Source organism: Struthio camelus, chromosome 15, assembly GCF_040807025.1.
Source record: "Struthio camelus isolate bStrCam1 chromosome 15, bStrCam1.hap1, whole genome shotgun sequence".
In the NCBI taxonomy this organism is placed as follows: domain Eukaryota; kingdom Metazoa; phylum Chordata; class Aves; order Struthioniformes; family Struthionidae; genus Struthio; species Struthio camelus.
Window position 1 is genome coordinate 11,733,829 of NC_090956.1, and position 15,705 is coordinate 11,749,533.

At 40.0% G+C, this 15,705-nt stretch overlaps 1 protein-coding gene across 1 annotated transcript; it reads right to left on the reverse strand.

Annotated features, from left to right (window-relative positions):
• Nucleotides 1-8,599: 8,599 nt before the first annotated feature.
• Nucleotides 8,600-14,089, reverse strand: RSL1D1 (ribosomal L1 domain containing 1). The gene is made up of 9 exons (XM_068909087.1): nt 14,014-14,089; nt 13,792-13,931; nt 13,553-13,691; nt 12,782-12,930; nt 12,565-12,666; nt 11,809-11,902; nt 11,594-11,722; nt 10,570-10,788; nt 8,600-9,202 (listed from the first exon to the last, which is right to left on the reverse strand). Exons 1-9 carry the CDS (start codon nt 14,047-14,049, stop codon nt 8,891-8,893), a joined length of 1,320 nt encoding a protein of 439 aa, XP_068765188.1. The 5' UTR covers nt 14,050-14,089; the 3' UTR covers nt 8,600-8,890.
• Nucleotides 14,090-15,705: the final 1,616 nt, after the last annotated feature.

Sequence of the window (15,705 nt, forward strand, 5' to 3'; positions counted from 1 at the left end):
CGGAGGCGCCGCCGGACCTGGCAGGACCGTGTCCCGCCGAGGAGGTGTCAAGTGACGAAGCGAGGTAAGGTTTTTGCCTCAGTTTGCCGGCGTCCAGTCCCCCTCCACCCCCCCAAAGCGACTGTAGCGCTCCAGCCAACGGTCAAAACAGCTACTAGCCGACAGCAGAGGGGTGTTGGACAACTATAATGTGCTTCTGCAAGGTCACACAGGGTAGCTTTAACTACCTTATTGAAGAGGGTGGCTTAAGTGGTCACAACGCGTTGACAAGGAAGCTGGTTGAAAACACAAGTATAAAGATGAAAAATCCAGCAAGTAAAACAGCTATATAAAAGGCAAGATACATACTTCACTTCAGTCCGTTCTTGTGGAAATCAACCCAGTGGTACATAACTTTCTGCCTTTTAACACTTAAGTCCTCAGGCACAAGAGCTGTATGCAGCCGTATGTTTTCTTGCACGTGCCCTCAGGAGCCCTTTATACCTGACGGTTTGGTTAATGATGGGCATCCACACGATCCCCGTAACGAGGAACATCAGGCCAATGGACAGACAGACAGGCCCAAGAGCATATGGGACTTCCGCGTATTTGGTGAAGTGGAGAGTGCCAATCACGATGCCGCTGACGATGAGCATGCCCCCAAGGACAATGAGTGTAACTGGTTTACTGTAGTAGCACCATGGACTCTCAATGCTGGTCACAGGATTCGGTTCATTTATCTCTATTCTCACAGAGGATGGAAAATCAAGACTAGGTGAAGCCACTTCCTCATTAGGGACTGCCTGTATTACAGACATTATTCCACAAAAGGCGCCCCTATGAATTCACAAGCTGAAGTCCTCTGAAAGAAAGAAAAAACCCACTAATTACTTCAACAATAATTTATCTTTCACTTTGATACTTGCAGTAACAACCCATAAGACCACTTCTATCTTAAAAATCACTTATAGTGCAAAAAAGTCTATTCTGCTATTGTCTGATTATTTCATTGATCTTTCAGATTTTAAGGTTTAAACCTAGCTTCAGTGAAAGACCCATGATTATGCAGTTCCATTTCTGCTTCACACTACGGTGTTAAGTAACATCTAACTTCTGACCTGTCAAAAGCATAAGGGAAAGAAGGAAATGTACCAGTTTCCAAGTGACATTCATATGCTTGTGTAATTCTTATTATTTCTAGTCCATTAGACTCAGGATGACTTAGGAAGTCCAGCTAATGTTAGGATCCTGGCAGCAGTAGGAACTCATATACAACCCTAGAAGAAATAGCCATGACCATTTTGTTTAATTGTTGGGGTGAAAAGTCAGATCTAATTGCAACAGAAAAGATAGCATTGAAGGAATTTTAAGGAAGTCAATATTAGTGGTCTTAAATTATTTGGGAAGAGTTATTAAAAAAAAAAAGTTCTAGCCCTGTGGTATTCTTATTATGTGCACCAAGCCTAGGTCCCCAAAGATCTAATTTCTGTCTTCTCTCAGCATACCTCCTGCAAAGATTTTTCTTTGATAATATTCAGCTCTTTACTTTCTTATTAGCAGTTATTCTTCTCAGTGATGATAAAGTTAAGGGCTAATTGTGGGGAAAGAATGCAGTTTGGCTTCAGTAGAATAATAAACAAAGTCAGTTTAGTTTTAATTTCTAACATCTCTGGCAGTCTTGAAACGTTTCCTTCCTAACTCTGGTTTATCCCTGTTTAGTACACAGGTTAATGCCCCCTCTAAAACTAACGTGGAGAGCAAATGGGAAATGCTGAATCAGATCCAGTCAGAACAACCGCTTTGTGCGATAATACAGGAAATATTTCAGTAGTATCTTTATTAAAACTTTCAAATAAGAAAGAAGACTCCTTGCAGAAGCTTGTCCTTGAGCTAAATTAAGAGTTTATTTCTTTGATAGTAAATATCAACAACAAAACAGGTTACATGGTTCATTTCATTCACTAAAAAAAGGGGGGGGAGATGCTGATATTTTGATGACTTCCTCTTCCCTTCTACCCTCCATGAGGCTGCTACGCTTCCAGTATTTATAAAGTAAATTTCAGTTCATATGACAGCCAAAAATGTTTCACTTATTACCTAATTTCCATAAAGGATTTTCTTCAAGGAGACGTAAGTGTTCTAAAGAAAACACCAGTTCTATTTGTTGAAATGCTTCAAGAGCTTAGATACACCTTGACACTCCTTATTTTTGGAAGATACTTACTCTTTATTAAGAAAATAGTAAACAGAAGGAATTCATTGCTGTTAAAAAAAGATTTAGTTAAGGGCCAATAGTACAACTGAAAGTATTATTTTATGTAAGAATGTAACTGAAGTCCCCATTTTAAATTCAGAATTGTGAGACTCCCAAGAGAACTTATGGTACTATAGCTTTATTACAAGACTCAGTTCTGCTAGCTGTTCCATGAACACAGTTTAAGTTAGCTCCTCCTAGCCATCCCCTTCATTTTTTAAAAGAAGAAAAAAAATTGTAAGGTCAAAGATACAGTACCTTAAATAATTATTCAGATGCCTATTAAACTCTTCATATTCTATTTGTAAAGTCAGTCAAAACAGAACAAGAATTACAGGAACAAAAATGCTTGGTCTATAAATATCTATTAGTATTTACACACGAACATACCTGATTATTTTAGTCTCTTGATGCCTATTCCCAGAAATGTCCTTACATAGGCTCAGACTTGACTATTGCATGCTAGCTGTTCATTAAAGACTGAACTTGATACTCACTAACGTGTCTTGTAGAGTTAAAACAGCTCAGCCCTTGGGGAGGTGTTTTCCATCTTACTTGCCACTGACAAAGAGCACGCAGAAAACTCTCTCCTTTGTTTTATCCGCAGTTATATTAAGGAAGTAAAGTGGTAGTTTGGTCCTTACAGATGGCCAGCTGGAATTAGCAAAATGAAAACAACTGTGTTTTACACCTGATTTGATTCTGTAACACATCAGCAGTAGGCATAGCTTCAACTTATTTGGAATGAATGTTAGTTCTTATTTCCTCCTTTCTTGATTAGCAAACTGACAAGATTTCCCTGCTCTCTTAAACAAGCAAGAAAAACATTAATAAGAAATAGTTTCCTGAATAAACAAAATGAATTTAACTCCTTCATCATTCAGCGCTGATCTTCAATGTATATAGTTTGTTGAAAAAGTGGGAAATGCAACTCCCTGTAACATTAATGGTAATTTGCTGCTTCTAAGCAGGAGTGACTGACTACTGCAAATGGCTCTATGTGAAGATCTGCAGTACTTATGTGAAATTATTTCCCATTGATTTTCTTAGTTCTCAATAATTTTTAGCTAAAGAGTACACTGAGTAAAGGAAGAAGAAAATCACCTCAGTAATGCCATATCTTATTTATTTAACTGTCAGAGTCCTGGGTACTCTGCAACATAAAAAGAACAAATTTGGCTGTAGCAATTTCTCTTATATTTCTTCCCCCCATGGGTTTGCTTGTAGCTGGATCACATGTCTAACCACCTAGCTGTGTGAATTCCAGTGCTGGTATGAAAGAAGAGGCAAGACTACTGCAGTCCTGGCATGGACTGGCTCAAGCTGCCAGAGAATTATACATTATGTTCCAAGGCAGCTCCTGTTAGTTTTTCTAATGTGAAGGGTGTTTTTTTTCCAGTCCCTGCAAGCTAGTATGTTTCTCTACCAATTACTGACACAGACTTTATGATCGTCATTTTATAATTTTCTGCTCATCTACAAATTAAGAAGCATTTTATTTTAGCATGAATGATTAGAACAAGAACATGCTTGCAGTAAGAAGGTGAGTTCTGCATCCACTCTTAGTCCGCTATTAGGGAATATACACAGCCCGGACTAGAAAGCGATAGGATTACTTTTGGTCAAGACGGTATCTTCCGTCTGCAGGGAACTAACAGGGATTATTGAGTCAAACTTGCTTTTTCTTGATTAAAGAAGATTATGGCAGACTGGAATGGGAGGTCATGGATTACAGACAGTTGACACCATCTATCAAGCAGAATCTTTTCATGTTCTCTAGAGTTTCTTTTACCACCTTTTATTTAGCTCTGGTACTTTGTAGGCAGCAAATCTGTTGGTATAGGATGTCCTAAATAGGAAATGGGATAGGTTTTTCAGAACTCAGCAAATTAGGCTGGTTACAGACTGTTGGCTAATCTCATTTTTGTTTATGATCTCTTTTCTATCTGAATTTGAGTAGAATTTTGTTAGGAAAGGTTTTTATCGTTAGGGTTTTACATCACAATCTGCCTTTTATTCTCACTCTGAGGAGGGCCTGAAATAAATCATATTGAAAAGAGGAGTTTGCTTATTTTGTAAAATTTCAAATATATAATTTCTCAGTTCTGCGGTGTATGTTTTTTATGCCTCTGTGGGACTGATTCACGTAGCTTGCACACTGCTAAATCCATATAACTTTTGGTGTTTTTCAGATGGAGGAAACAACTGTATTGTGACCAGCTTGCAGAGATACCCTCAACTATTCAGGCAGCAGAAACAGGTCCTGTAAGTGAAGGTAAGGATATCTTGTTTGATGTCATAAAGAATAACAAAGCCTACAAAGATACAAGTAAACAGGCTAATACACTAGCTTCAGAGAAGGTTTTTTCTATCAAAAAACCCCAACAGATTTGGGATTAGTTTCCTTCCATAGATAGAGAGCATAGACTATGATTTATTTTCTTCTATTTTTTTTTTTTTTAAGAACGATCTTAATTTTCACATTTATAGGAATATATATACTCTTGGATTTCTCTCTGCTTATAAATAATAACGCATTCCATCCATATTCCTGAATCTTGGTTCAGTGTTCAGGCCACGTCCCAAAGGAAGGGAGAATTGAAAATAATTTAGGAAAGTTACTTCCTTCACTGATATATTCAAAATTAAAAGAGTTTATCTAAGTGCTCCAACCAACATTCAGCAGTACTGCCTTTTCTAGCCACGTTTGTCAATGTCTCATGGATACAGTCAGAAGAGTTCTTTCAGATCAACAAGAAGCTTTCTTTAGGCAAAGACATACGTCCAAGAAATGGAGAAAAGGATAATCTCTGTAACATTAGGACACACTGTTGTGCCAACTGCTGGAAACAGTAGATAAATATCCTCCAAACCATAGACCCCAAGAAAGTTGTAGTGAGGCTGCTGCTCTTTTCTCGAATGTTTTTTTACCAAATATGACTTCTAAGACCGTTATTTGTATTATACTAACACTTTAAGAATCTGCAGAGATTCTAATTTTGCTAAGCACTTAACATGTGCATCTGTGTTCCCAGAGGATTTGCAAACAACAATTCAGATGTTAAAAGGATAGACATACCTACTGTCATCAGTAAAAATCTGCATCAGTTCTGCTAATACTGTCCTTTTCATAAAATAAAAATACATTTTTGAAAACCCAGAGAGTGACTAAAATAAGCTTAACTTGCATAAACTTCCCCAGAAGTTACAAGATTAGTTTATCTTTGGGTATTTTTGTCACTAAGTTGTTTCTGTGTCTACTAAGTCTCAGTAACACAGAGGAACGGTCTTTCTCGTTTCATCAAACAAAATACACCATACTGAGTTTAAAGCACAATCCAAAGCAAGTAAGTAAAAGGCAAAGGAAGATGTCACTATAATATAGTTGCTAAAATATTACTTAACAAGATACGTTTGCAGTGAATGACTTTAAACAAGAACACTGCATTCTGCTTATCATACGTGAAAACATACATCAGCTAACAAGCACAATATATTGCTTTCATCCATACCAGCTTTAACTTTTAAATCCTTTTAGAAAAGGAAAAAAGTATACAAGAAATTGCAGTAAAAAAACCATGCTAAACAGATTCTCCCAGTTACTGGAATGAGTCCTCTTTTTACTGTAATAGATTATAAAAATCACTTTTAATTAATAAATATTTATATTTTACTTGTCATTCTTCCTGAAAAATGTGTTATTAAGAATAGTTGACTACGAGGAGGAAGGAGCTAGAGAGATATATATGGTAAAGAACGCTTTAAGTTGCATCCCAGCCTACAAACAGGGGCTTGATATAGTTTGCATGGTATTTCCCTAAACTGCTGTTTCAATCTGACCTTCTAACAAGTTACTATTCAGTTCTATAGCCAGCATATAGCTGAAGTTTAACAATTAGAAAATATTTAAACTGATAAGAACCGTATCTGTTGTATTCTGATAATAGAATACTTAAGAACTAAACTTAAAATATGAAAATGTAGCTAAAGAAACATTACATGTAAATGCATTTGTGATTTTTTTGGTATATTAAGATAGTGTTCAAACTCAGAATATTTTATAAGAATAAGTGTATTAGAATCAGTTTGTTATTATTTGTATTACAGTGCTGTTCAGGAACCCTTATCTTATACCAGAACCTTACTCCCCTAGATGTGGAAACAGATAACAAATATAGTCTCTGTCAGTGATTCTGTAGCTTCAAAAAATGAGTCAAGTGAATGCAAAGATCAGAGACAGTATTAATGAACTTGACTTTATTTGCAAGATAACTTTTGTCCTTTGAGGTTCAGGGAAAAGAGATATAGTTCTGCCTTTCTCTGAAGCGTTATGGACAGCATAGACAAATCCCAGGAAGCTGCCATTTAATATAACGGACTCACCAAACAGAAAGCCAACGTTTTAACAGTACATGAGAAATACTAAAAAAGGATAGAAATAGTGACAGGTCTTGCAAAGTAAAGAAACCTTATTTGGTAGGATAGGAAAGGAAGGACAAGCCCAAGGGTTTGAAGAGGATATAGTCAAAATTGCAGTTTAGTAAATTCATGTTTGTATTTTAAATGGGTTGGACTGCATTGGCTAAAATCATAAATGACTTCAGCATAAATGACTGGAGCAGAGTGAACAAGGGAGTCCTTGGGCAGCTCAGCTGCCGCACGAGCTCTACGAAATACAGACAATTTGGAAGTGAGGTCCTAGAGAAGAGGTCACGTGAATTGTGGTCTTAGACAATAGGCAAGCTAAAGGCCATGTCCAAAAGTGAAAAGAGGAAACGTAGCAGGGAAAAATCTGAAATACGAACATAGCCATTCTGCAGCTGAGCTTGACCATATAGCTGAACATCCATCAAAAAGTCACATGTCCCCAAAAGAAGGTGTAAGCTTTAGTTTGCACTGAAAGATTTGTTTAAAGTAGAGGGTATGTTTGTACATTTTTAACCATAGAAGCAAACTTACATTTGCAGATTGAAATTACCTAAAGTATTGAATAAAATAGCATTCTATGAAGGATACTGTTGCAGAATCTGTATATAAAGATACAGAAAAAAACTCCTTGCCATAGAAGCTGAAGGAAGACAAATTTTACATTCAGCTATCAGACCTCCTGAAAGGGGAAGCCAGGAAAAGGTTTAAGTTATCATTTGTTAGTGTTAGATCACTGGATCTTGTTGAGAAGTTTCATTAGAGCAACAGAAGCTGAAATGGAGAAGAACATCAGACAACTGAAAAGTACTCCATAGATATACACAAGAATGTGTGGAAGTTTTTTATTATTTTATTCCACTTCTAAGGAAGAATAGATGTCTCTATTCACAGGAAGATGGGAGAATTGGTTAAGGCAGAGCTGCATTATTTATCTTGCATGGTGCTATGTGAAAAGAGAACAAGGAAGAGAACAATTCAAAACGGTAGTCATATCAAAAAATAAATTTCAAGTTAGAATAGTTATTGTGAAGAAAATAAAAAGAAGTCTACAGTAGAGCAGACAGACTGAAAAGAGTGGATGTTGGGGGCAAACTGCACAGACATCATACAAGAGAAAGCAAAACAGTTTAACTGGTCAAGTGGATGGATGAATGAGTAACAGTAGAGATCAGCTGATAGAGAAGGGGGCTCTGAGTCACAGAGGAACTCAGCACAAGGTGAAAATAAACTTAGCAGAAAGCGTACTGCTTGGAACTGTTCAAGCTACTGAAACTGCATTGTGCTTGAACAGAAGGGAAAAATATGCTTGCCGATAGTAGCATGTATGGTTCTTGAATACTTGCGCAAAAGCAGAGATGGAAGAAAAAAGGAAAACAAAACCCATTTCTTGTACTATCCAATGCTGAAAAAAGAGACCACTTGTCATTCCAATTTAAAAAAAAAAAAAAAAAAAAAAGCTGCAGTGCAAGAAAATCTATACTAACACGTTTTACCCCCTCTCAGAGCCATGGCTCTGAATTCAAGAACGGACAGTTTAAAAATAGTTTTTATTTTCAAGAAGCATCCAAATCTACTAAATTGTCCATACTTTTAATCTGTAGACAAACACCAAAGTAAAAATAGCTAAAAAATACATAAATCTTTGCTTGTAGTCAAGCTGTTGACTTACATACCTGGAATAAAATTAAGGATAGGATAGGATAAATCCAATCCACCAATAGGATAAATCTCGTCCTACTCTCATTATTTTTAACAATTCAAGAAAACTGATAGCAGCTATTTCAGATTTAACATTGTAAATTGTAAGCTAAATTGACTGCACCTGGTACTTGCTTTAGCCTGTTTGTTCTAGTGCCAAGTTATGCTGAAGGAAAGATGTCACCTGTGCATCATTTCTCAGCTTTAATAGGAAACACTCCCCCCTCTGCCCTTTGACACTTAAATTCTTAGGTGCTTTTATTTTAGACTAGGAAAAGGTAAAAGTTAAGAAATACAACCAACCACGTTAGTGTGTTTATTTGTTCCAACTCCTCCATTAGAAGGAAACAAATGAATCATTACAGGTCTCAGTGAAAAAGCTCCTAGATCAGATTTTCTTAAGAATGTACATTATTTCATGAATGTATTTGCTTCCTAAAAAAAAAAAAAGACAACATTGACTGACTATATAAAATGTTGCAGTAGACAACATTCAGGCTGAGTGTGGGCTGTGCATTTTTTCTTGGGTGTTTATTGTGGTGTTTTGGAAGATTTCTTGGCTGACTGTACTAGTTTGCCAGCTTTAGGTGCTGCAAAAGACTTTGCTTCAGGCTTCTGGGGAGTCTTTTTCAGCTCTTTTTCCTTTATTGCCTCCTTTGGCATGCTGAACTGCTTGACTTTTTTTTGTTTTGGAGATATCTGCAAGTCTGCTCGCTCTTCAGTAACTTTATGTTTCGTTTTTGGAGTCTCCCGAGGTAGATTTTTTTTTCTCTTACCAAGGCGTGTTTTAGTTGTCTTGCCCAGCTTGTCACCTTTTTCTGGACTCTGATTTGGTTCCATTTTCTGTATTTAAGAGACAAAAAAAGCCATTAGCCGTCCACCTAAGAAACATCTTTACTGTTTTTCCAAGAAGAGGAATCAGTGAAAACGATCATAGATGACAAATACTTTCCATCAGTTGCACTATTCCCTAGCACAAATGATGTGTTCACATTTCAGGCCGGAACTGCAGGATTAAGACACCGTTCATGAGAAACGGTTACAACAACATTGTGTATAACAATGTAAGACAGTAAATAGATTTAACTGATGCACAGATGTTCAAATGTTTGGCCAGCCAGGTCACTGAGCTAATCTGCTGGCAGAGGTTTATACCGCAGTTCCCTTCTTGCCACGTGTCTGGACTTAACCAGGTGCAGCAGAGCTGGACTTTAAGTAGAGCCAATCTGTAAAGATATAAACTGACTGCACTCTATCTATGCACTAGGCCCAATACTCCCTAGAGACTGACACACATTCCCGAGAGGCCCCCATGAGAGCAGGCTTTTGTCAACAGAACAATTCATAAAATCCAACTCCAGCTGTATCTATCCCAGGGCTCTGGCATTCACATCTCATCACACAAACTAACCTAGGCCTATCACATGAGAACAGCTTGAAGCAAGCTCTATGAATTTTCTTGGTGGGCTGCACATAGTTATAGCTGTAGGCTGGACGTCCCTGAATGGGCACAGTGGGCACAAGGATATGCTCCAGTCATGAACTAAACTGAATCTAGAAATGTTACTGTTTTATTCATCCATTTTCTTTCCGCTAGGATGTTGTTAAACATGTGAATGCGATCAGTCTGGTTGTTTGGCAAGCATGTTAGTCACATGATCCACATTATCTCCAATATTGATGATAATGCAACTGTACAATATTTCACACAAGCTGCTGGCTCTGTTTATATCTTGTAATTATTAATACTGCATGCTACTATGCTACAGAATGTGTTATTCTTTTCTTCAAGTTTTGCACTCTAGGCAAGAGATGATATATTAAAATACTTCAGAATTAATTTTTACAAGTAGTTTTTAATTTAAAAATGAAATATATAATTTAATTAAGTATCAAGCTGTTTCTCAATCATTTCTCCTTCTTCTGACTTCAGACCTGTCATTTTAGATAGACGAAACTGCCACTGTTCAGAAGTAAGGGACAATAAGTACCGACTTCCTTTGTGTGTAAGAGGGGTTAACAGAAAAGTCCCCAAGGTATCGTCCCACATGTACTTAATCCTTGCTTTCATGATATTTTAGAAAAAAAAAAATCCATTTCACTTCAAGTATGTTGAAACATACTGTTCTCTAAAGAATGATGAATTTAACTGGTTCAGAAACTCTAATTTTAACTGAAATGTGAGTTTCTCAATATTAATAAATAATTACCTTCAGCTCAGCTAGGCCAGTTGTTTTCTGAATAGGCACTAGTTGCGGAATTTCTCCATCGTCATCATCATCCGGTTCTTGGACTACTTCTGCTTTTTCTTTCATCTCTAGCTCCTGGTTAGCAGCAGTAGCATTCATTTCAGTTGTCACAGCAACTTCACTTGAAGACAGTTTTTTACCTGCTTTCTTCGGTTTCTTTTCCCTTCTTTTCTTTTCCTTCTAGAATTAATTGCAAGTTTATTTCAGACAAATACTCACAGTACTTCTAAATATATAGCGATGTTTTAGTATGGGTAAAACTAAGACGTTCTAGCAACGTCAGTGTAAATATTGTTGTTTTATAGACCTGACTGGTCAACCATACGTAAAACGCACAAAAAAAAATGCATTACTGGCAGAGTGAGAAGAGTTCGTTATAAATACCACAGCAGTAATGTCAAGATTACAGCCTTTAGGTTGAACACATATGCTCCCAATTTGTTTTGGGCACAGAAACATCATAAACAAAACCTTGTGTAAAGGAATACTGATATTTATCTATTTCTTTTTAAAGAAAAGTAGGTGAAGAAACACCAAAATAAGATGTAAACGTTTGAGCCTGTGAATTATTCAAATGCCACTGATTAGCTGAGGAGTAATGGAGGCAGTCTCCACGTGTGCATATATTAATGAATGTATTTTCAGATGGGAAATATGAATAAACATTAAATTCAAGCAAAACATTATGAGAAGAAATCTCAGATCCCTACAGTTAAAAGAGTAGAAACTTGTAACTCACAGAATGGCCTGCTACCATTCTATTTCCAGTTTGCTTTATAACCTCTCAAGGAATTTGCATGATTCCCTGATACTGAGTATTACAAGTGTCCAAAGTCAGGAGTTCCTAATCCATTTGTAGCCATAGATGCCAGGGATCCACTGCCAATATGTTCAAAACCAACATATTAGATACTATAGAGCATAAGAAGTACCCAAAGAACAAGTGGTTCCGTAGGGTTTTATGGCTAGTTTGAAGAAATGTTACCTGTTCTTCCTGTTTATTGACAGATGGCTCTTTGTCAAGCTCATCCAAGTTGGAGATTTGTGCGGTATAAATCGGAAGAGCAACTGATTTAGCTGTTTTGAGGTGAAGAATTTTTACATTCTTCCAGTTCTGCAACAACAAAAAAATATTTTATATAAAAATAACAAAGCTGAAGCCAAGGCAATTCATGATTAAGTGAAATCAGTCAGCAGTACCTTTGGTAACTTCTTGGCAATCACCTCAGCTGCAGCTATGACATTTTCTAATATCTCGTCAGCTTTCATTCCAGTGTGACCTATACGTGCTGTACTGAAAGGAGAGAAGAGTAATATTTATATATGGGTTAAAAAGAAAAAAATATATATATATATACACACACACACACACATACACACACACACTTACTTCTGATCGATATACTTGTTTTAAGGCATACCCAGAAATAAAAAACCTACTTATCTGCAATTATCTTAATTTAATGGATAGCTTGCTATTGCAGAAATCTTTTGTAATAAGTCTGAAAGGATTTACCTCTATTACGTTAACCTTTCTGTATTTGGATATGTGACTTCTACCTTGTATCACTCAGCAATACTGCAGATTTAGATGGTGTTATCCACAAACAAAGCAAAAGTCTTAGAAGAACAGAATATTTAGGAAGTAGTTTTTAATCTAGTTTAACAGAATATTTCTAAGACTGGAAATACAGTTTGATAGTGACAATTGCCTAGAAATTCTTTAACTATCAGGAAAAAGAGATAACAAAGTAATACCCTACAGTAAGACTTCTTATCAAGTAAAATCACTAATTTCTTTAGAGATGTTATGATTCAAAAGCACCCATATCTAGAATGGTGACCCTTAACCTCTTTTATAATATGTATTAATGGAATAAAAATAAATAACTCGCTTTAAATTCGTACAGTTAAGGTACAGTAGTCCAAGTGAAGTATTAATCGACTTATACTTACTAACAGCAACCTTTGTTGGTAACTGGGAGTACAGTTCCCTGGATATGTTTGTGCAGTTCCTTAGCAAGATTGCTGGCTTTCAGGTTCACAGACAAAGGTGCCCTAAAGAAGAAATGGGGGGGGGGGGGGGGGGGGGGGGGGGAGAGAACACACTTTACAAAGAAGAATCACTTTTATAAGATACTGCAGAGCAGCTACACAGAAGTTAAAGACCTACTTTTTACTTCGATAGAAGTGTTTTCCTAGATGTGAGGGCAAGAGTCTTCTGATTCGGTCATCAGACAGAAAGAGATCAAATCTGTTCAGGAGACGACGTTTTGCTTCAAATGGTTTATACTCTTTTCTGAGAGTTTTGTATGAGATGATCTGCAATGTGAGCAACAGTTTAGTCCCAGCTGCTGAAAACGGCCTAGAATTCTTCTTAAAACTACCTGGAACTAACTTGCATAATTGCTAGTCTATCAAGATACGTTATTTTGTCTTCTCTATTTTTGAACACTGAAGACAACCAATAGAAGAAGGATAACGTCCTTTTTATTTAAGAGTCAAACAATATGGATCTTTTGCATAGTAACTGCACATCACCAAACAGAACTAGAGCACATGGTAACATCTAAATGAAGTAAATATAACAACAACAAGACTTTTCCAGCGTTATTGCTAGTAGCAGAAACAATGCAATGGAGCAGCCAAGGACTCACATCGTTTCACGCTGTGAATTTTTTAAACTGTTAGTTTATTCACACTGAGTAGCGTACCATTTTATTTAGCAAATACATCTATTAAAGACTCAGTTCTGAATTGAAGAAAGTAAATTCTGACGTTTAGAAAAAAAATACAGTTTGAACTGTCAGAAAAATCTGACCAGATGTTGTTAATACAGAACCATATATATCAAACAGACCAACCTCCCCCTCCCCCGCGGTTTCCCCTTTGGTCGGCGCAAGAGGGGAGCCAGGGCGGTGCTGCGCTGCGCGGCAGCTCTTACCTGGCTCACGCTCGTGACCCCGCTCCGGATCAGCAGTTTCTTGTACATGTTTTCAGTCTGCTCCGCAGACAAGTCCGGCTCGTCCCTGGTGAACAGGCACACCTCGGCACCGTCGGGCCGGGCGCCGTGCGGCAGCGGCCTGCAACAGCAGTGCGGGGGCGGCTGAGCGGGGGCCGAGCCGCTCCCCGAGCGGCGGCGCACGGCCGGCCGCCCCCCCCCCCCCGCCCCCGCTCTCTTACACCTTGATGAGGCGCTCGGCCCGCGGGATCTTCCACACCGTCACCACCAGGAACACGCTCTCGCCCTCGCCCAGCAGCCGCGCCGCCGCCTCGGCCCGGCTCCGCGCGAACGCCAGCAGGGCCTGCACCGCCTTCCGCACCTAGGGCGGCACCAACCCGCCGGTCACGCCCGGCCCGGCCCGCGCCGCGCTGCCCCCCGCCCCGCGCCGCGCCGCGCGGTACCTGGGCGCGCTCCAGCCGCTGCTCGCCGCCCGCCATGGCTCCGCCGCCACGTGCCGCCCCGCGCCTGCGCGCCGTCGCCTTCCGGAGCCCGGGGCGCGGGGCGGAGCCGGCGGGGGGCCGGGCCGGGCTGGCCGGCGGGCGCCGTGGTTTTCCCGGGGGCCGCGGCAGGATGACTGCCTTGCAGCTCCCCGCTCGTCCTTTTGGCCTTTTTCGAAGGCAGAGGCAACGTTTGCTTTTCTCCAGTCGTCAGGACCCTCCCCCGATCCCTCCCGAAGACGGCGGAGCCCTGCTGTGACTGCAGCCGGCTGTCTCAGCCTCCTCAGGCGCAGCCTGCTCCCGTGGACTCGCACGGGTTGAGTTTGCTCAGCTAACCCTGGGCTTGATCCTCATTCGCTGCTGATCGTTTTTCTCCTTTACCCAAGCGCAGAGGGCTGGGGGACCTTCCTGATGAAGCCTGGGGCCAAGAGGGCATTGAGCACCTCCGCCTCGTCTGTGTCCGCTGTCACAAGGTCACCTGCCCCGCTCAGCCCCCTGCCATGTTTTCCTTGTTCCCCCTTTTGCTACTATTGCTGTCCTTGCTGTCCCAGGCCAGTTCCCACTCGGGATGAGCTTTGATTTTCCTAACACCATCCCTGCCTGCCTCAGCAATGCTGCTGCATTCCTCCTTCGCAGCCTACCCCTGCTTGCACCTCCGGTACACCGTTTTGCACTGGAGCACTGTTTGCCACACCAATCTCCTGATGCATCTGCTTGTTTTCCCCAGTATCAGGAGGGTCTGTCTTTGTGCTTGGAGGAGGTTGTCCTTAAAGACCCCTTGCCAGCTTTCCTGAACTCCTTTGCTTCCCATGGGATCTCACCTACCTGTTCCCTGAATAAAAGGAAATCTGCTCTCCTGCGGCCCAGGACTGTACTCTGCTGCTCATCTGCCTCACTCCCTCGGAGCATCTTGAACTCTGCCGATCCTTGGTCAAGGCAGTCAAGGCTACCGTTCATGATCACACGCCCAACCAGTTCCTCCCCATTCGTGAGTGGTCAAGGCAGAACTGCTGCACCTCTGTTTCAGTTTAGAAATGCAGGGACTGACTGCATGAAATGAGCTTAGCTCTGCGAAGCTTATTCCACTGCACAAGTGCGCTGTTTCCAGACCAAGTCTAGCCTGGGACTAGTTTGGCCTCATTCCACAGCGCTGTGTCTCCCCTGGCAGTTTTGGGCTGTCTTCATTCATAACACTAGTAGGCTACCACCTAGATAATCTAGCTGTGCATAACTGGGGGTTAAACATACAAGAAATTTTTAGTCACTTGCTCGACTCCTCCAGGATTTTTTCCTGCTCTTTGCCTTTCTAATCATGGCATTATTCCTTCTCATCAGATGTCTTCCAAACACAATTTGTTGCTCTGTCAGTGTGCTAGTACAAAAAGAAAGGGATTAAAGGACCCTAGTCTCTGACAAGCTGCTTCATATAACAATTTATGTTTTAATTCTGCTGGTAGTGTTCATGGGGCAACAGTGGCATAGCCAATGGCTTTGAGACTTCCCCAGCCTTTGGGAAGAGATTGGAGTAGCCACCTTCAGCGTGGCTTAGATGCGCACATTCGCCGTTTGTAATTTGAGATAGGCGTACAGAGTGAGGAAGGTTGGTTGCATCTTAGTTGACTTAGTGTACGTTGCTGTAGAGTAGGTCAAATGCTG

Excerpts from the sequence above, each read along its gene's own strand:
- RSL1D1 (XM_068909087.1), bottom strand. The coding sequence starts at position 14,049 with ATGGCGGGCGGCGAGCAGCGGCTGGAGCGCGCCCAG. Across the intron at positions 12,667-12,781 it reads CACTTCTATCGAAGTAAAAA|GGCACCTTTGTCTGTGAACC; the intron begins GTAGGTCTTTAA and ends TTTCTTCTTTAG. Across the intron at positions 11,723-11,808 it reads TTGCCAAGAAGTTACCAAAG|AACTGGAAGAATGTAAAAAT; the intron begins GTACTGCTGACT and ends TTGTTGTTGCAG.